The 21,209-nt window shown below is 46.0% G+C and overlaps 1 protein-coding gene across 1 annotated transcript in view; it reads right to left on the bottom strand.

Moving 5' to 3' along the window:
* NTPCR (nucleoside-triphosphatase, cancer-related) overlaps positions 1-20,971 on the bottom strand; it is a 31,614-nt gene extending 10,643 nt beyond the window's left edge. Inside the window, 5 exon segments of the mRNA XM_030334390.1 lie at positions 15,812-15,879; positions 15,882-15,913; positions 16,477-16,542; positions 16,544-16,637; positions 20,841-20,971. Of these exon segments, the coding sequence (XP_030190250.1) occupies positions 15,812-15,879; positions 15,882-15,913; positions 16,477-16,542; positions 16,544-16,637; positions 20,841-20,874 (294 nt within the window). The 5' untranslated portion in view covers positions 20,875-20,971.
* Positions 20,972-21,209: the final 238 nt, after the last annotated feature.

The following is a 21,209-nucleotide window of genomic DNA, read 5'->3' as shown; positions in this document are numbered from 1 at the left end:
GTCGGGGGGCGGGGGGGGGGGGCAGTGGTCCCCACGAGAGACGGGACTGGGGGAAGATCCCGAAGCCTGCATGGTACACAGAGGATGGTGGAACCTATCCAATAGATGAGAGATTCCAGCAGGGAGGACCACAGGTTGTGCCCAAAAGGCCGCTAACTGTGTGGAACCTGGAAGACAAGTTAGGCATCTTCTGGAATAGATGACATGAGATTGGGGTCTAATCCTAGGCAGTTATTGAAGGCAAGCATTAGGGAAGTGGTTTTCAAACTTTTATGTAAGTGGTACTTTTATTCTTTTCTCACTTAATATCACATACGTATTTTCCCACTCAGTTTATTAGCAGGAAGACCAGGAAGGGGTACATCCAAGAGAGGGTCTGTATCCTTAAACTCCTGTGTTTTTAAGGCATTTCATTTTTACCTCTCAATTGCAACCCACTTGTGTGTGCGTGCATGTGTGTTTGCGCGCGGTGCCGCTGTTTCCTGCTCTTAGAGGCAGGGACGAGGCCCCATGCAATCTTTTCTTTCCCATGGAATTGAGTGATGCAAAGTTGAGCTGAGGCAGCTAATGTTGCCCTCCAGCGACGGGGTGAGGGCGTCTGTGGAATCAATCGCTAATTTCCAAATTTCTCCTTCAAAAACGAATGCCCAGTTTGGGAGACATTTTAAAAGCTGGCAGCTACCTTCTCATTAGCATAAAAACAGACACCCCCACGAGGGCAAGCCGTCCCAATGGCCTGACTCTTACCAAGGAGTATTTGGGGCATTCTGCTGCCTCCAGAGACCAGGAATAATTGCAAAGGTCATCCTTCCACAGGCATCTAGAAGCCAAACAGGGTGCTATCTGGCCCATCAAAATGAGAGTTTGAAAGCAGTCAATTCAGAGAAAGAGAAACAATAAGATGTGTGTGCCCGTGTACATGTACATGTGCAGGCAGCACGTACATATACATGTGGGCACGTATGGGAATATATGAGTAGGTATAAACATAAAGCACGAGGCTCTCCAACCACCTTTCCTCAGATTCCCTACAACGTTCACCAATGGGAGCTCGACGGCATTATTTAAGCTTCCGCACAAAGATATCTGGACACACATGCATACGCTATGTTGTACCAACCGGAAATGTTCGTTTTCAAACCTCAGTTTACAGGAAATCCTTATTCTGTCTAGAATTAGGGACTTTTATCATCCAGAAACTGTAAGAATCTCGAAAAGAAGTCTGGGATTTTTGACGAAAAATGTTAAGTTATTCATGCTCAATGAGATATATTAGAAACTCAGAAGCCCGTAAACACCGTTTTTTCTAAATAACGTGAACATTTAGTCAAGCCTGTGATAAAGGAAGCACTATCATATTCACGATTGTTTTTTATATAAACTCAAGCAACTTCAGAGGAAACAAGAACAAACAGTGAGCACACATAAAACCCTGCTGGCACCAGGGCCCGGGTCTGAAAACTACCAGGACCTCCCCAGCCCTCCCCAGTGCGGCTGTGAAGTAATAATGGGCCCCTGGAGCATCACCTCTTGAAGGTGTGCAGTAAGGAGCTCATGAAGAACTTCCGGCGGCTTCGCACCTGGCGTTCTTTTTTTCTTCCCACACCTTCTCTCCACACAGGACGTAAGAGGCGGCAGGACTGTGGACGCTACCCAGCAGCCCCTGCACCACTCACTACTCCCTCCCCCCCAACTCACCACCCCTCTCACCCCACCTCCCGGCTCCCCACCCCCCTCCCCTGGGCCACATTACCACCCCTGTCTCCACACTCACCACCCCTATCTTGGGCCTACGTTTCAGATGACTGTATACTTTCACCTGTCACAAAGAGGTAGAAACACTTGTTTGTGCAAGGCATATTTCAGTTCTTGGGGTGCTCTGAGAGAAAGGATACTTCCTTGGGACAGAGTCGTAATATTGACCAGCCAGTGGTAAGGGAAGCCATGAAAACTTTTATAACTGGCTTACACTCAGCTAGTTTGCTTTCTGGAAAGATTAAATCAGTTTGGAGCAACAAGATATCTGTGTACCAGCTCACCAGAGACCTAAAATTGTGTGTGACATTTTTCAGTTTCTTGTTTAATCTTTAAAAGCACTTTTAAGAACACAAATGAAAACGTAAAGCTAAATAAAATAGGCAATTTCATTTAACCAGAGTACTATATTGAAAAAAAGTGGATTTGTCTTACTGTGAATGATTTACTTCGTAAGTATTTCTGGGGGTATGAACTTATTATTTCCTTTACTATCAGACCCCCAGCCTGGCCTCTGAGCTGGCCTGTCTGGGACCACGAGTATCAAAGTCGCGGGAGGGAACTGGGGAGCGTGTGGCAGTCGTCAGGGGCAGAATGACGACCCTGAGCCCCCAAACAGCCACGGTCCCGGGAAGCCAGAGAGGCAAATGGTGGGAACAGTGGCCACAGACAAGCCAGCCCACGGCTCAAGTTATCAGCTAAGAGTGAAGGGCTCCGACTAGACTTATGTGGGCTTATTCCACGCCTAAAGTTTCAAAATCCCTTAGCAGTCTCGTGGCACTCGGACCGTGTGTCCCCAGGGAGGAAACTCACAGGCTGGCGGCCAGGACAGATGTCTAGACTGCCTGACGCGCCCTGCAGCCCAGCCCTTCTCTACTGGGGCGTGCCCCGGGCGGGAGCTGTCCCTGCCCTGATGCCAGACGTTCCCACCCCAGGGCCCAGGGCTCCAGGCTCCTCCGGGGTGTCCTAACTGGCCTCTCTGGGGCTCGCCCACTCGAGCGCCTGTCTGCAGAGCACCAGACCGGCGCCCTCAGGATCTTCCACCATCCTGGGCCAGAAACAGCATCCGCGGCTGACAGTCAGCCCAGTGGATCGGGAAACCCGCTACGCTCGTGACCCAGCGCCTCGGGACCAGCCTGGGCATCTGAGCTGGTGGGTGTCCGTGACAGATTTTCCAGCTGGCTCCGGCCCTGGGGCCCTGGAACGCACAAATCAGACTGCCGAGGTGAGGCCCTTCCCCAGGTTTCTGCCTCCCATCACCCCACTCGCCTTCTCACCAGAAACAATCAGAACTATCCCTACGTCTGCCCCTCCTAGCGGCCCGGGACTAAACACACTTTACAGGGAACTCCGCGTTCAGTCCTAGAAACTTCGTGTAGCAGGTCTCTGCAGCCCTGTTTTAGGATGAGGAACAGTGAGACAAAGTCACTGAGCTCCCAAGTGAGAGCCGGGTGTCAACCCCAAGACCACCTGATGCCAAAGCTCCCCTCCATACCCCACGTGCAATACCACCCACACATCTTCTCAGTGTGAATAAGGAAAGAAATCGAAGAAAGGAACCAAAGGAAATGGAAGGAAAGAACGGAAGGAATCCATCTAACTGTAAGGAAAATACTTTTGCCTCCAATGAGAACCAAGGGCACTGTACTTTCTAGGGGCTACAGAGGCAGAGCCACAGACCCCGTTTTGGGAGTAATCATTACTCTCAATTGCTCCAAAAGAACGACACACTCAGGGTCTCAGAACAAGTAACGCCACCAACAGCCTTTTATCCAGGATACAGAGTGGCCTGCTTTGGCAGGCGGTTAAGATGTGACCTGCAGGGGAAGGGCCCTCCGCCTTCCACCTCTCTCCCCTCGCACTCAGCAAGAGAGGACCAGGTCCCCCCACGTGCTAACTCCTGCCGCTTCCTTATCAGCTGTGTTTCTACTAACTACGTTTTTAAAAACTCCTCTGCTTAGTAAAATCCTCAGTCAACATTTAAATTTTATTCAAGCTTAGGATCTTTTTTTTTTTTTAAGATTTATTTATTTAAGAGAAAGAGAGCATGAGCAGGGGTGAGGCAGAGAAAGGGAGAGAGAGAATCCCAAGCAGGTTCTGCACTGTTAGCAAGGGGCTTCTACTCTTGAGCTAGGAGATCATGACCTGAGCTGAAATCAAAAAGTCAGACGCTCAACCGCCTGAGCCACCCGGGTGCCCCATCAGGTTAGTATCTTTGCGGTCTGACATCCTTTTATTAGAAATTACCTAGGAGAGAGAAAGCTGAATGACTTGGCTACAGTGGAACAGTGATGACTTCTTTTGTAACTCATGAGGAGACTGGACAGAAGTAAAGAAGGGCAGAGGTGATGAGGAAAAATCAACCATTACGGCTTTTGTAATTCAGCTTTCGAATGAACAATGATTGTATGCTTAATTACTGCTCACCTTGGTACAGAAAATATTTCAAAAGGCAGCAGTTAATTGGCTTCCCAGTCAAAGTCTAGAGTGAAAATTATTATTTTCAGATAATCCAATAAAGTTAAAAGAAATCAGAATTAACTAGGAGAAATTTGATGAGGAGGATGTGCACGGCCTTAACATATCTCCCACTCGACACGAATTAATTTCAAAGGAAAAAAGAGTAAATACACATTGGGAGTTTGGACAATTCTTTGCTCAGGTAACCAAAACCAACATCATCAAACAGGCGCGCCTCGAGAGCAGACGCCCGAGAAAGGCACGGCACCAGTCATGCGTCTTCCGACTGAAGCTGTCACAAAGAAACACCAGAAAAGCTCCAAAGAGGAAATGTCCTGTGAAAGTAGGACCTTTTCTCTGAAATGCAATGTCATACATGACGAAGGATGACCTGAGAAGACGTTCCAGATTAAGGAGCTCTTGAGATATGACAACTAAATGTAATACTGGACCCTGGCCCAGAAGGAAAAAGGTTACAAAGGACAGCCCTAAGGCACTGACGAAACGGCAGAGGAATGTAGATAATTAGTATTTTCTTGGTGTAAAATTTACTTAGGTTGAGGAACTATACTGATTATACAAGACTATGTCCTTATTCTCAGGAAAACTGTACTGAACATTTAGAGCGAAGCCCCCTGATGACTGCAACATACTCTCAAATGGTTCCCCCCACAAGTTTATGTGTTTGTACGAACACACATGGGCGCACACGTGGGGAGAGAGGGTGAGTGCACACAGGGCAAATGTTAACGACAGGTGATTCTGGATAACAAGTATATAGGTGGTCCTGCATTATTCTCATCCTGGTCATCTTCTCTAAGAGGGAACAATTACATCCCAATACAATTGACAAAAATTAGAATCAATACAAAAAAAAGAGAACACTCACACTCAGATTTTCTCAGTGTAAGCGTCAGCAAGGCACAACCACCACGGGTGAGCTTCCTTCCGAAGGAGGCAGGGCCTCGGACTGACGCGTGCCAGACGACACGGCCAGTGGCGAGTGCTGCAAACGGGGCAAGGCGGATGGGTGAAGGCAGAAAGGCAACAGTCTACCAACTTCTGCCCCAGGCCCGCTCAGGGAGCACTCTGCCGTGCCTCTTGGGAGCGGGTGGCAGGAAGGAACCTGCACGGAGGCAGAGAAGCCCAAGGCAGCCCAAGGTGCCCGCTCGGCACCTACGTCACAGAGGCTCACCAAGACCGGCAGTGACAAGTAACGAGTGTCAGACCCTGCCCGGGGGATCAGGGAGGCTGCCGGGGAAGGTCACAGAGAAGACGCGACCACCAGTTGACCCGTGAGCTGGACCCAAGTGGTGGGAGGCTCCTCACCCCATCCCGTCCTTGGGGTGAGCCCTCCACTTGCCTTTCTCGCTCCCAGAGGCCGCTCCAAGGACGCAGCCTTGAGACACTGACGTGGTGTCCACAACACCTGCACGATATACCTGCCTGAACCCAGTTAAGGCGTCTCTCTCTCGCTCTCTAAACTCTTAAGATCTGGCAGGTGGGAGCAGGGACCCTTTCATGTTGCTGGTCCAGGGCAGGCCTTGCACAGAAGTTCCCTCTGCCGATTACAACTGCCCACCTACCAGCCTCGGATGAGCGCCTGCCTCTTTTGGGGTCTCCCTCTGCCCTGCCAACGAAGGGGGCCGGTTTCACATTTCCCCGGGGGCCCCTGACAGGGATGCGGCCCCACAGAGATTACCAGGAAGGGCTGCCATGACAAATCCTACAAGGTAAACCGCAGAGCCGACCTCACACTGAACCTCCAGCTCCTTTTCTGATTTTGACTCACTGCAGCCATGTTTTCACTGACGATTTTAAAATTAATTTTTATGTTGGCGCCAGACAGCTTTTTATTTCTCTGGTGATCTTGCAGTGCATATGTATGATCATGAGGTACAGAAATAGAAAGTGAGGAGGAACAAAGAAAAAATGTCACATTTGCTAACAATGAAGGAAATTCAAAAGCAAGGCTTGGGCTCCTGTCAACCTTTCAGGAACGGATCTTGACTAGAAATGGATTCTTCTAAATTCTCTCTAAAGCCTACTGGCCTGAAACACTAAGTGGCAATTCCAGGTCAAGTGGTAACAAAATAACCTTTCCCCAGACAGGAATCCTCTGACCTTCAAAGGAAGTTTCAAAGATCTGAAGCAGAATCTCATTTCAGAATCAAAAGCAGATCCTGCTTTTGAAAACAAATCTACACCAAAAGCCTCACTTTGATCAAAACGGGTTCGACTATGATTTTCATTGGGTGTTCTGGTTCTAGCTTCTTAGACCTTTCATGGATCTTAATTACAAAGAACATGGTGCAGCCTAGAAAACCAGGCTTTGAGTAGATGTTGTTTGTTATTTAAAACCTTAGAATCTACTACCTTTTTGTGTGAGTAGGAGATATATTGGGAGCCAATAAAATGCTAAATCCTACATTGCAACAAATTCTAATAAAGCATTCAGTGTGGCTGTCAAAGAGACCATTATGGAAAAGGCCAGCATTAGCCTGTTAGCTGTGATCAATAAAAAACTGGCAAAAAAATCCTAACTACAGAAGCATCGGAAAATAGAAGAAACCTCTAAATAACCTTACCAAAAAACAGAGTTTTTTTTTTTAAACTAAGAAATGGAAAGCCAGAGATACCAGGTTTTCAGCTCTGGGGAGTAAACGTTGTCTGAAAACTTAAGATATCCTTTTCTATCCAAATGACTCATTTTATATAGTACTAATCACTCCATATGAGACTTCAAAAAAATTTTTTTTTTAATATTTATTTTTGAGAGAGAGAGAAAGAGACAGAGTGCGAGTGGGGGAGGGGCAGAGACAGCAGGAAACAAAGAATCCGAAACACGCTCCAGGCTTGGAGCTGTCAGCACAGAGCCTGAGGCGGGACTTGAACTCCTGGACCGCGAGACTGTGACCTGAGCCGAAGTCGGCCGCTCAACCGCTCAACCGACGCAGCCACCCAGGTGCCCCCACATGAGACTTTTTGCGATGGACAATAGTCTTATTTCCACCATTCATGCTAGCTCTACCACTAATAAGCTGTGTGCCTTGGGGGAATTTAAATTTCTGTCCTGTCTTAGTTTCCTCGTCTGTAAAACAGGACCAGAGTATTACTCTGGGGAGTAAATGAGTTAGCAGCTGGTGCAGAGTTTGTGCCCAATAACTGTTAACCACTTCCTCCACCACCACCACCATTACCATCAACACTACTAGGATTCAGAAAAATGGACAGACAAGAATGGATAAGACAACTTTTTAAACGATAAGACAGCGTGGCAACTAAAACAGTGTGCTACTGATGTAAGGCTCAAACAGGCAAAAGAACAGATAACTGTAAAACATTATACACACACACACACACACACACACACACATTTCTTAATATCATTAACAAGGCATAATAAATGAATGACAACTGGGTTATTTAACAAATGGCTTTGGTAAACCGGCTAAGCATTTGGAAGAAAAGCAATTGAGAGTCTCATTGTATTTTACACTCAAAGTAAATCCAGACGGATTAAAAACATAAATGTTTAAAAAAAAAAAAAGGTACTACAGAAGAAACAAATTCCAAACTTACTTGGAAAACGGACAGACTTTCTCAATATGAAAAGAATGAAAGAAAGATAGATCACCAAAGTGAAAAACTGAGAAAAACGCAATCGATAAATATAAAAAGGTCATCTGCCTTATGAAAGATATTTTTAAAGCAAAAGGAAAAAAATGGTTAGAGGAATAAACAAAAACAATGATTAAAAAAGTACACAATAAACTAACAAACATTTGACCTCATTAGCAACTTAACAACATGAATTCAAGCAAAGGAGTGCTGGAAAGAAGGATGGAAAACTGAAGACCAGCAGAGTGCCAGGTGTTGGCGAAGGAGCAAGGAGACCAACACACCACATGCTGGGGTGTGTGTGTATGTGTGTGTGTGTGCGTGTGTGTGTGCGCACATGCACAAAGGGCCGCAAGTGTCACGGGAACACCCCAGCAGCACCCAGAGAGCCTCAGAAGTTCACAACCCCCCAATCCAGGATCTCCACCCTCAGATCCTCCCCCAGGGAAACAACCAGGGCTGGAGAGAAGGCTGGTGTACAAAGGGTTAACATCTGACACTTGAGGGGATAATGCTGAAGTCAAAGGTGAAAATCCACACTATGAAATACTGCGCAATCATTAAATGATCACAGTTGTGAAGGTGATCCTGTTGGAAGGCCATTCCCATGTCACTCATTCATAATAAGGGGAAAAACCCAATCGTACAAAACGATACGAAGTATTTTCCCCCATTATGGAATGATGGAACAAATCAAGTAGAAAGAAGGAAGAAACGAAATACACTAACAGTGGCTAACCCAGTGAGAAGATTAGGAGTTATTCCTATTTTCTTCTTTATTTTTTTTAGGTTTATTTTTACTTATTTTTTGAGAGAGAGCGAGAGAGCGCAACCGTGCGGGCAGGGGAGGGGCAGAGAGACAGGGAGAGAAAGAATCCCAAGTGGGCACTGTGCTGTAGGCCCCCAGCCCAATGCGGAGTTCGAACTAACCAACCATGAGATCAATACCTGAGCTGAACTAAAGAGACGCTTAACTGACTGAGCCAACCAGGTGCCCCTTCTTCATTTCTGTTTCATATTTTTTACGAATCTGCTACCTTGAGTAGGGAGAACGTTAAAACTCGGGAAAACAATAAACATGGTCAAATAAGGGAAAGAAGTCACCAGTGGAATGACAAAAAGAATCAACGATATTCAGCCCTACGTAGGACTTTCTAAAACCCTTACTGAGTCTACAGTGTTTCCCCGCCTTACTGTATTCTCCTTCATTAACCACGTGTGCCCATGAGAGTCCATCAGTCTCCACTCCGGCCTAAGGAAACGAAGCAAGCTGGGGCCGGGGTCACATCTGTGCCTCCCCCTCCAGCCCTGCCCCGGCCTCCAGCAGCTCCTAGATTCCAGCTCGGTTCTTACCTCCCCGCTCAGAGCAGGCACACCCCTACCAGCCCCGAGGATTATTTCCCTTATGTTTTTCATTAGACACAACTCAAAAATATTTGTCATCCACAGTGAAATTTCTTACACGTAGGAGGCACTTCATAGATAATTCTTAATGTACAGTGAGAGTTAGTGTTTTCTGACATCCTGGGCACTATAAACTAACGGGCTGTCTGCATCAAGGTTTCCACCTGCCTAAATGTGCTTTCTAAAGCTTTCAGGTTATGTTAGTTGCCCATACTATCTCTTTATATTCTTATTTCTGTCATGTAATTACCTTTGTACTTTTTTCTTTTGTTTTTTGTTTTTTTTTTTTTTTTTTTGAGACAGAGAGAGACAGAGCATGAATGGGGGAGGGGTCAGAGAGAGAGGGAGACACAGAATCCGAAGCAGGCTCCGGGCTCCGAGCCGTCAGCACAGAGCCCGACGCGGGGCTCGAACTTACAGACCGTGAGATCATGACCTGAGCCGAAGCTGGAAGCTCAACCAACTGAGCCACCCAGGTGCCCCATCTTTCATTCTTTTTTTTAAGTCTGAAGGCAAAACACTAATTCCTTTTTCTTTCTTCATCCCAACAAAACATATATATGAGATGGGAGAAAAATGTGTACTTCAGAAAAAAAAATCTGTGACCTCGACTAGATAAGAACCTGCAGCCTGGGAAGTTTTCCCAAAACAAAGATGTCTGGGTTTGGTAATCAAAGTATAAAAAATTGGGAGATGTCTGCTTTCCTTTGTTTTTTAATTAAAAAAGAGACTCAAGCTCTTACTGCAGTCAGCGTATGACTTCTTATATAATCTTGCAGACAGACGCCAAGCACGTATGTGCGCACCGCTCTCCCAGGATCCAGTCTGTTCTAAGCAAGGTTAAGTAAAAACCAATTCTCTGTATTGACCCAGTGCCCAAAGCCAGAGTCTTCAACAGGAATTTCATCTGAAGTGCGTCACTTGCCCTTTGATCATTTAAGTAGAGGGTATGCATCTGGTGGGAAAAGAACTGGAGAGAAAAGTATCCTGTTCTCTGACTGCTCCCACCAATACAGTGGCCACAGCAGACCCAGGACGGGACCAAGGGAAGGTTCCAAAAGGCAGGAGGTGGGGGAGCCAGCGAGGGGGAGGAAGCCCAGGAGAAGGCGGGCCCTGAGGAGCAGCAGCCCCCTAGCAAACCAGAGCGCAAGACCCCGCCAGCCCTCTGAAATCAGAACTACCCTCCACAGGCTAGAGTTAAAATTTTCAGCAGCCTCGGCCAACTACCAAAGCCCCCAACCGCACATTTTAGCCAAGCCCCAGATGTCAAAACAGAGCAGACAGGCAAAGAGAAGAGTGCACCAACCAAAGAAAACGGCCAGGGCTGAGAGCCAAAGGCTGGCGTGGCACCGGCCCCAGCACGTGTGGGGGACACGTGGCCGGGGAACGGTGACAGGAGGTCGGAGGTTAGCGGGCCAGATGGCAAAAAGCCCACCAGGCCAAGCGAAAGACCCTGGATTCTACTGCTGGCATAACAGATGCCTCTGGAAGGTTCAGACCTGCCTCGGGAGCCCAAGTCTGCACCATCCAATTTCCGTAAAAGTACACCAAAGCAGCAAGTCTATCACAAATTAAATGAAACTCACAGTCTACTAGGCCCTGATCGTGTGGTCCCACCCCCCTTACCAACCACACCTTCTTCTTTACCTACTCCCGCCCCACGGCAGTGGGGCCTCAGTTTATCTCTTTCCATCATCTGTAGTATTCTCCATAGAACCTCCCACCCCGCCCCCCCAACAGGCCCGTAGTCTCCCTCTGAAGTGACGGTGCCTCCCCATCTTCCATTTCAGTTACACGTCACCTCCCCAGAGCTCCACCCTGGTCACCTGATCTAGTCAGCTCCTGGCACCTCTCACAGCACCCCACTTGTCACCTTCACGGTGTTTATGACAACTGTCCACTTGCTTGTTCCATGTCTACACTTCCCACTCGACTGAGTCTGGAGAAAGGAGAAAACATGTCTGTTTTGCTCACAAGTGTATAGCTAGGATTTGATAAATATTTGATGAATGAATTTAAAAAGTAATATATACTCCAAAGGCAAAAACTGGTTTGACTAAATTGACACATCTTTTCCTGGCCAAAAAAAAAAAAGGAGGGGGGTGGCGCGAGGGAACTTAAATAACTAACATAAGGGCGTGAAAAGAAGGGAAAACACACTGATCTCACAAAATAAATAAGATTATAAGGGAATATACGAACAACTGTACGCCCACAAATTAGGTAAGTAAAACAAGTTACTAAATGACACAGATTACCACAACTGACTCAACAAGAAATAAAAACTCAGGACCTCTATACAAGTAGAGACTGAATTCGTAATTAAAGAGCTTCCCCTGAAGAAAAGCCCAGGTCACAGGGCTTCACTGGTAAAGTATATCAAACATCCAAAGAAAAAATTAATACCAATATTTCACAAACTCTTCTAAAACTCAGAAGAGGAAGGAACACGTCCCAACTTATTCTGAGGTCAGTATTTTCTGATACCAAACTCAGACAAAGATATCACAAGAAAGCTACAGACCACACCCCTAATGAATACAGACATGGAAACCGTCAACAAAATATTTGCAAACATATAAAAACCCAGCAACATATAAAAGGATTTGCATACAATCCTTTTGAATCCATCAACATATAAAAACAATCACACATCATGACCGAGAGGGATTTATTTCAAGAACCAAGGCTGGTTTAACATTCAAAAATCAATTAACATAATACACTCTATTAATACGATAAAGGATAAAAACCACATCATCACCTCTGTAGATGCAGAAAAAGGATCTGACAAAACCCAACACTTCTTCGTTGTAAAACACTCGACAAACTAGGAATAAAAAGGGACTTCCTCAACCCGGTAATGGCCATCTGCAAGTAACCCAAAGACAACATCATGCTTTATGATAAAAGATTAAATGCTTTCTCCCTGCAATCAGGAACAAGATGAGTATGTCCCATTCAACAGTGAACTGAAGGTTCTAACCAGGGCAATTAGGCAAGAAAATGAAATAAAAGACATCCAAAGTAGAAATGAACAAGTAAAACCATCTCTATTTGTAGATGACATGATTTTCCACAAAGAAAATTCTAAGGAATTCACTGGAAAACTCAGAACCAATAAACAAATTCAGCAAGGTGACAGGATACAAAACCGATCAATAAACGAAAATCACTTGTACTTCTATACATTAGTAATAATTCCAAAAATGAAATTAAGAAAACGGTTCCATTTACAATAGCACCCCAAAATGTAAAATACTAAGATATAAAATTTTTTAAAAAGAAGTATAAGACATGTAGGCTAGAAACTACAAAACAATATAGGTAAATGGAAAGAGATCTCATGTGGATGGATCAAAAGACTTAATATTATTAAGGTGGCAATACTCCCCAAATTCATCTACAGATTCAATACAACCCGATCAAAATCCAAACTTCACTAAGACAGAGTACTACTGACCTAAGAATAGACTGAACTGACATAAGGATAAACGGAATCGAATTTGGAGTCCAAGGTTAATCCCTACCTTCATGGTCAACTGACTTCAACAAGAGTGTCAAGACAATTAAATGGAAAGAGAACAGTCTTCAACAAATGGTACTGAAATGACTGGATATTTATATGCAAAAGGAGGAATTTGGATAACACCATACACAAAAATTACTTTGGACTACACGCCTGTATGTAACAGTAAAACTACAGAACTCCTAGAAGAACACACAGGAGTTAAACTTTACGAAATTATGTCAGGCAAAGTCTTCTTTGCTACAACACCAAAAGCACATACAACGTAAGAAAAACAGATAAACTGGACTTCTCAAAAACATTCATATTTCAAATGACACCATAAAGAAAGGGAAGGTATCTACAGAATGAAAGAATATACTTGCAAATCATATAACTGATAACAGACTGGTATCCAGAACTTATAAAAAAATCTTAGGGGCGCCTGGGTGGCTCAGCTGGTTGAGTGGACGTCCGACTTCAGCTCAGGTCATGGTCTCGCTGCTCGTGAGTTCAAGCACCATGTCGGGCTCTGTGCTAGCCCGGAGCCTGCTTCAGATTCTGTGTCTCCCCTTCTCTCTGCCCCTCCCCCACTTGTCCTCTGTCTCTCTCTCTCTCTCAAAAATAAATAAACACTTAAAAAAATTTTTTTAAAAATCTTAGGGGCGCCTGGGTGGCTCCGTCGGCTCAGGTCATGATCTAATGGTTTGTGAGTTTGAGCCCTGAGTCAGGCTCTGTGCTGACAGTGTGGAGCCTGCTTGGGATTCTCTCTCTGCTTCTCCCTAACATGCGTGCATGCTCTCTCTCTCAAAATAAACTTAAAAAAAAAAAAAAATCGCCCAACTCAGTAGTAAAAAGAGAACTGAGCCAATTTACAAATGGGCAAAGTAAATGAATAAACATATCTCAAAAAAAAGATACACAGATGGCCAATAAGGACATGAAAAGATGCTCATCATCACCAGTCATCAGGGAAATACAAATCAAAATCACAATATGACAATGCTTCACACCTACTAGAATGGATGAAATTAAAAAGACCATAACTGGTGTTGACAAAGATGTGAAGAAACTGGAATCCTCACCCACTGCTGGTGGAAATGTGAAGCTGGCCAGGAAAAGTCTGCTAATCCTCAAAACGATTTATACAGAATTACCACCTGACCTGGCATCTCCAGTCCTAAGTGTGCCCAAGAGAAGTGAAAACAGACATCTGCCCAAACACTTGTACACAAATGTTCAGAGCAGCATTATTCACAATAACCAAAAAGTGGAAGCATCAACAGATGGGTAGATCAACCAAATGTGGTATACCCACATAATGGACTATTATTTGACCATGAAAAGGAATGATATGTGCTACAGTGTGGATAAACCTTGAAAACATTATGCTAAGTTAAATAAACTAGTTACAAAACACCACATATTATATGATTCCCTTCTCACAAAATGCCCAGAACAGGCAAACTGACAGGCAAAGAAAGGTAGGGCAGGGGTTGCCAGGGGCTGGGAGAGACACAGGAATGAAGAATGACTGTTTAATGGGTGTGGGGTTTCCTTCTGAAACGATGGAAATGTTCTAAAATTAGATCGTGATGACTGGCTGCACGATCGTATGAATATACTAGAAAAAGATGAATTGTGTATTTTATTTTCTTTCTTTTTTTTATTTTAATGTTTATTTTTGAGAGAGAGAGAGAGACAGAGCACAAGCAGAGGAGAGGCAGAGAAAGAGGGAGACACAGAATCCGAAGCAGGCTCCAGGCTCTGAGCTGTCAGCACAGACCCCAACACGGGGCACGAACCCATGGACCACAAGATCATGACCTGAACCGAAGTCGGATGTTTAACTGACTGAGCCACCCAGGTGCCCCGTGAATTGTATATTTTAAATGAGTGAAGTGTATGGTATATGAATTATATCTCAATACGCTGTTTAAAAAACAAAAACAAAAAAACAAAACAAAACAAAATAAAAAACAGGTAATACAGTGATATACGGTATATCACAGATGGTCCCGGACTTATGATGGTTCAACTTATGATTTTCCAACTTTATGGTGGTGTGAAAGCAATATGGATGCACCAGAAACCATAGGTCAAAAAATGGTTTTTTTTTTGAGAGATAGCGAGCACCTGTGTGCCAAGCTGGGGAGGGGCAGAGGGAGAAGGAGAGAGAATCCCGAGCAGGGTCCATGCCTAGCAGAGCCCAATGCGGGGCCTGATCTCACAACTGTGAAATAATGACCTGAGCTGAAATCCAAAGTAAGCTGCTTTAACTGGCTGAGCCACCCAGGCGCCCCCAGAGGTCAACTTTTAAATTCTGACTTTTTCCTGGGCCAGCGGTGGCATGCAGGATCCTCTCTCCCGATGCTGGGCAGGAGAAGCAAGTCCCACCCCCCAGGCAACCACAGGCTCATGAAGGTAAACAACCAATACAGTGACAACCATTCTGCACCCACACAGCCATTATGTATTTCCCTTTCTGTACAATATTCAACATATTACATGAGATATTCAACATTTTATTACAAAATAGGCTTTGTGTTACATGATCTTGCCAACCGTAGGCTGAGGTGAAGAGTTCTGAACATGTTTAAGGTCAGCTGGTTAGTAGGTTAGATGTATTACATGTGTTTTCCACTTACCATACTTTCAACTTATGATGGGTTTATCAGGAGGTAACCCCATCATAAGCCGAGGAAGACGTGTAATATGGTAATATTTCTATAATGACAACTTCCCTTCCTAAATGTTTTGTTGTGCTGTGAAAACAGGGTTAAGATATAAATAGGAGGAAGCAAAGGAAAAACTTAACCTTGGGAGCCTTGGGAGCTGGGCACCAGAGTTCCCCAGTATAAAATATTCCATGGGCTAAATTTGGGTGAGGAGGAATTTATCTGTAGTTCATAGTGACATCAAATTACGGTGCATACCTTCTTTACAGCTCAGTCACTTGAAAACTTTTAAATTGTAAAATGCAAAACTGGCCGCTCCTTAGGAGCAAACCACTCTGTTTCCCAGAGCACGAAGAGATGGGCTCAAGAAGCAGAAATCACACACTTACGTTCCTCTCAAGACCGGAAGTGCCAACTGCTCGAAGGAAGTCAGATCCACCACATACTGCCCACTCGGCACTCGCGTTTTCCAGGTGGAGGCTCTGAGCTGAATAAAAACAGTGCATTTGTTGAAAAGACCCCTGTATTGATTTCTGGTTTGCAGCTACGCCACTGAGCCTCTGGCCCTTCGACAATGCTAAATCACCCTGAGACATCACCTACACAAAACGCGGTAGTATGCAAAGCTAACCTGATGCCGTGCCGTCTCCTGAGAACAGGGTTTCCAACAAGTATGGCCCACCAGCGTCTCCTGAAAACAGGGTTTCCAACAAGTATGCCCACCACGCCACCGCCACCAGCCCTGGAAGTCACCTGCGGGTGCCGATCCCCAAGCTACAGGGAGGCAGCGCCCCAACTATCTTGGAAAAGTAGCACAAGAAACAGGATGACGAATTACAAAATGATAAAAATTTAGTACTCAGTGGAGTAAGTTTTAAGTGAAATATGCTATCTTTGTACTTTGTTTTTCATATTGTGGTTTCAAAGTCTGTTTTCTTTCTTTGAGAAATCCGCAAAGGCCCAAGATTCTTCAAGACAGGGATCAGAGATTATTTGGCTCGATCCTGTGCCCAGGGAGAATAAAACATCATAGAAATGAAATGTCAGTACCCAATTCTAGACAAAACTCCCCGCGTGCCGGATAAGGTGACAACGTCGAATCCTATTCTTCTCCCTGCGTCTGACTTCTTCTGTGTAAAATCCATCAATAGGCACACCAGAGGATTTTAAAACCTCACTGGCTTTCTGGATCAATGTTGTTTTCCCAACTCCTGAAAGAAAAACAAAAAAACAACAAAAAATCCATTAGGAACCACCCCCTTGCTGGAGGGAACAGCACTCAGGGCCTGAGAGCAATCACAGTGGGGGAGAGAAATGGGCTGCAAAGGAATTTTATGAATATTAATTCACTTTCATTTTGATTGTTTCAGGTGTTAAAACTTTTCAATTTCAAGCATACTAAAAATATGAATGGGATCTTAAAGTTTTATTTTGAAGTTCTGAAACATTAATAATTTTGTCACACATACCATCCCAGAACCAACTGAGCGGCTTACTGGTGACAGCCGAGTGCCATCCGCACCCTCTGAGACAAGCTTCTGGAACCAAGTTTACTCTCTTCCTTGGGTGGCCACGCTCTCACCAGGACGCAAAACTGGTCATGCTTGGGTCGAAGGCTGGGCACTTTAAACTAGGATTTCAACCTTCCCAACACTCTGGACCTACGCTTACCCGCGAAAATCCCGTCACTCCTCCATGGACTTAACATTGCTGTGTCTCCCAGAAAAGCGTCCCTTAAATACCACTAACACCACCAGAAATGGCAATCTTTAAACTTTCTCACAAGAGCGATCCGATCAGGTCGGCAGCCCCTTCTATGACCTCCTCCGCTGTTCTCACGGTTCCTCTGGCTTGCCCCCCAACGCCTTCCCCACTTACAACCCATCACCTCCACCCCATCCACCTGGCCTGTTAACTACTCGGGTGTGTTTACAGGTACCAACAGGCAATCACCGACACCGTGGAGCTAGGCATGTTATCTAGCAGGCTTCACAAGCATTTCCTGGGTTCCATCCTGACAACGAGCCTCTCAGGCAGTTACCGTTCTTGTCCCTATTTTACAGATGAGGCCCAGAGGGGATGGGTGAGTTACCCGAGGTTACACAATTAGTAAGGACCATGTAATTTAACAGGGGCCTTTGTGTATCCATGACTTGCTCCATAGACATTTAAGTCAATGGCATCACGGTTATCAAAAGTGGGAAAAATGGGAATCCTCCGGCAAGCCTGCAATAGACTATTCTGAGATACCACAGGGTTGTAAAGTCATATTATTTCTATGGCTGCCTCCTCAGAGTCATCAGTGTTCCCCAAGAAACCTTTTAAGCTCGTATGAGATAAACCATGAACTGTTACTCAATAAACCTCTCCTCTAATTCACACTAACAAACTTTGGCGGCTGGCCTTCTCGCCCAGGAACACCAACCCAAGGGGATCCCAGCCACGTGCTCACTGGGGCCGGAAGAGAACCGTGTAGGGTTTTCATCCCAGCTCTGTGCCCCAGTACCTGCTGTTTAGCAAAGTCCCGGCAGAACCTGTTTAATACGGGCCAGTGGCATTGGTGGATATGTAAGTTGGTACTTTTCTGAAGGGCGACTTCAACGTGCCTTCCGCAGCACACAGCAATTCTGTGTCTAGGAAATCACCTTCAGCAAGAGTCTGACGACAGTACAAAGATACGTGGAATAGGGGTTTTACGTCAGTTTTCATGATAATAGCAAAATATAGAGAGCAACCTATATGGTGACCAGTAAGGGAGTGGTGAATTACGGTATCATGTATATAACGACATATAAATATGCAGGAATGCCATACGGGCCTTACAGAGAATACTGTTTACCTATCTTTATTAGCACAGAAAACAGACCGCAATATGGCAATGATAAACGGAGAAAAGCAGGTTAAGACACAGCAGGCATATATATATAGCATTATCCTATTATGCTTTTTTAAAAAAAAAAAGTGAAGTGTATGTATCTACAGGAAATGTTGAGATGGAAATGGAAAAGTTTACAGCACTTATTTCTGTGTGTTGTAATTCCATGTGATTGTCACTTTCTTCTCTAAAACTTTGATTTTTTTTCTGGTCTAATAGTCAGTGGGTATTACTCTTAATGTAAGAAAAAAAAATACTGCATTTTGAAGAAGATAACGTGCGGCAGCTGTGACAAAAGGGGACGCTTTGTGTCCTGCATGTTGGGCAGAACACCGGTGCTGGCTCAAGCGCCTTCCTGATCAGCTCTAAAAAATCATCTTTCAGTAATTTTTCATCTCCATCAATTAAGCTACTACCCTAGAGCTGTCTACACGAAGAGGTAACCTATGCTGAAGGAGACCCCAAAATGACGGCTCCATACCACACACAGGCAAGAAGGGCAGGTCAGAAAGCTCCAGAAACCTTTTGGTTCTACTTCTCTCATAAAGCTGACCCTGAGATAAAGATTCAAGGGCAGGAAGTTTAATTTGGAAAGTGACCCCCAAGACTCCAAGGGAAGTAACTGCATTATCACGCAAGTTACGTCCATGGATAGCTAATCCCACTGGGGAACTCTGGGAGACAGTTTTGGGCACGTGACTCAGTTTTCCTGCCTGAGGGCTGAGGAAGTAGAGAGTTTATCCACCGACTCCCGTCTCTCATGGGTTGGAGGCTGCTCCTGGGGGACAGGAATTCCCTGGCCCGTCAGGCCTCTGCACACAGGTACAGAATCTAGAGAAATCAGAGAATCAGAGAATCAGAGAAAGCCCTCTAAGATGGGTCACAGGTTGGACAGCTGGGAAAAAATGTTTAAGTGTCAAGGAGACGCAAGCAGAGCACTGAGCATATACAACAAAACGTGACCTCTTTGAGAAGACACATTACCTGATGATATGAATATGTAGACTAGATTTAGATAGCAGGCAGAGTTTGAGACTAAGTTGATGAGAGAAAGAAACTATGAAAAAAAAAAAAGACAGTAACTCCAAAGGGGGGGGGGGAGAGGACTTGTCTGTAAAAGGAAAAGAAAATTATAGATTACTAACTACATGGCTCTTCTGTGATTAGTGTTTACCTGTACTGGGCTAATCAAAATTACACTATAACATTAGGAAGATGGAGAGAAAGAAGGTGAGCGGTTTTTAGGACAGGCTTAGGCAAGCTATCTTGTAGAATCATTTGTCTTTCAACTGTGTATACATGGAACTTTTATAAAAAAAAAAAGGGGACAGGAAGAAGAACCAGCATTGATCTGGCCCACCTCTCTGTCCCCAGCCACCTCCAGGAGCCAGGCAGATCCTATCACAACAACAACAGATCACTTCTGTTATGAAACACATAGATGTCTTGAGGCCAGCCTGCTGAGGAACAGCATTCCCAGGTTCAAATAAAGGACTGACGAATCAATTTTCAGAAGACAGTCTTTTGCAGTATTAGGGAGTACTCTGGATGTTAGAAATCTCTCAAACCGGTCTCCTCGCAGCGCCTCCATTGCCTGGTAAAAAGAACATTCCGGAGTCCACAATACTAAGTATGCCCTTTGCTACTTGGGCAACACATAACCACTAAAATAAAGCGAAAGAGGGTTCTAGGCCCAGAATGACAATCTGTGATACCGGAGCTCTCAGTTCACTTAAACATTAGGCACACCTTGCAAAGGAGCTGACGAAATAAGTCACTTTCTCTGCTCCAATCAACCCATCTTTCTGCCTTGGCCCATCTGATGCCGCCACCACCTTCCTGAGTGACGCCGGATACACGTGCGGGGCCTTGGGTTTAAAAAGCGTCTCCTCCAGCTTCACGTGAACGCACACTCTCCCATCAGGATCCCGTAGGGTTGAGGGATGTGCCCAAAGCCACAGACACAGGATCTGGGAGGGGCTTCCTGGAGGCACCGAGTCCCCCGGCCTCACCCTTGCAGGCAACTGGGGAGTGGGAAGTCTCATCTTCAGTTTCACTACGGTTCAGGAGAAAACCCCGCGCTTCCTCTCATTACAGATGGTAGGCCAGAGCCACCGTAGCGGCGGCACGTGTGACCATCCACAGAAACAGGGCAGCTTCCCGTCAATCACGGCCGCGGCGGGCATCCTGCAATACCGTGTGCGCGCATCACTGAGCTCAACACTGCGCCCTTACGCTTGCTGCCGTGGGACCCCCGCCCCCCTTTAATGCCTTCGTGAAGAAGCCCACATACTACCAAACCACAGCTCTTTTTCTTACCAGCCTTGGCCTCATTTCTAGCCCTGTCTTTTGTACTTAAAATCACGTTCTCTGGGAAGGGGTCACGGAGCCCGTAACATTCACTGGGGGCTTTAGGGACCAGCTGCCAGAACCCTGGAGCCTGCCGCCCCTTCCCAAGTACACGGGAACGCCCCCCACCTCCCGCCTACCCCGGCTGCCCCCCCCCCCCCCCCAAAAGCGGAGACCCGGGCGGGGTTACCTGGGGGCCCCGTGAGGAACACGTGCCGGGCCATTCCGGGGGGCCCGGGGGGGGGTCGCGGCCCGGGTCGGGGTCGGGGTCGCGGTCCAGGTTCCGCCCCCAGCGTGCGCCGGGCCCCACCTCCGCCGACCGGAAGCACCGCCCCCGCGGCCGCGCAGGCGCCTCAGCGCCGCCCCCAACCCTCAGCCCTCGGCCTGGCTCGCGCATGCGCCTTGGGCCCTTGATCTCCGTACGCAGTGGAGACGTCCGCGGTCGGGAGTGGGGTGGTTAGCAGTTTTTCGGCCGCTTGTCCTTGATCGTAGATTTCCGGCTCACGGGGCGGGGGGTGGGTCTCCAAGGGAGACGTGCGTGAGAATGCCTATTACTAAA

The sequence above is a fragment of the Lynx canadensis genome, chromosome D2 (assembly GCF_007474595.2).
Source record: "Lynx canadensis isolate LIC74 chromosome D2, mLynCan4.pri.v2, whole genome shotgun sequence".
Taxonomy (NCBI): Eukaryota; Metazoa; Chordata; class Mammalia; order Carnivora; family Felidae; genus Lynx; species Lynx canadensis.
The sequence above is the reverse complement of the archived record's forward strand: the minus strand, read 5'-3'. Positions and strand labels throughout refer to the sequence as shown.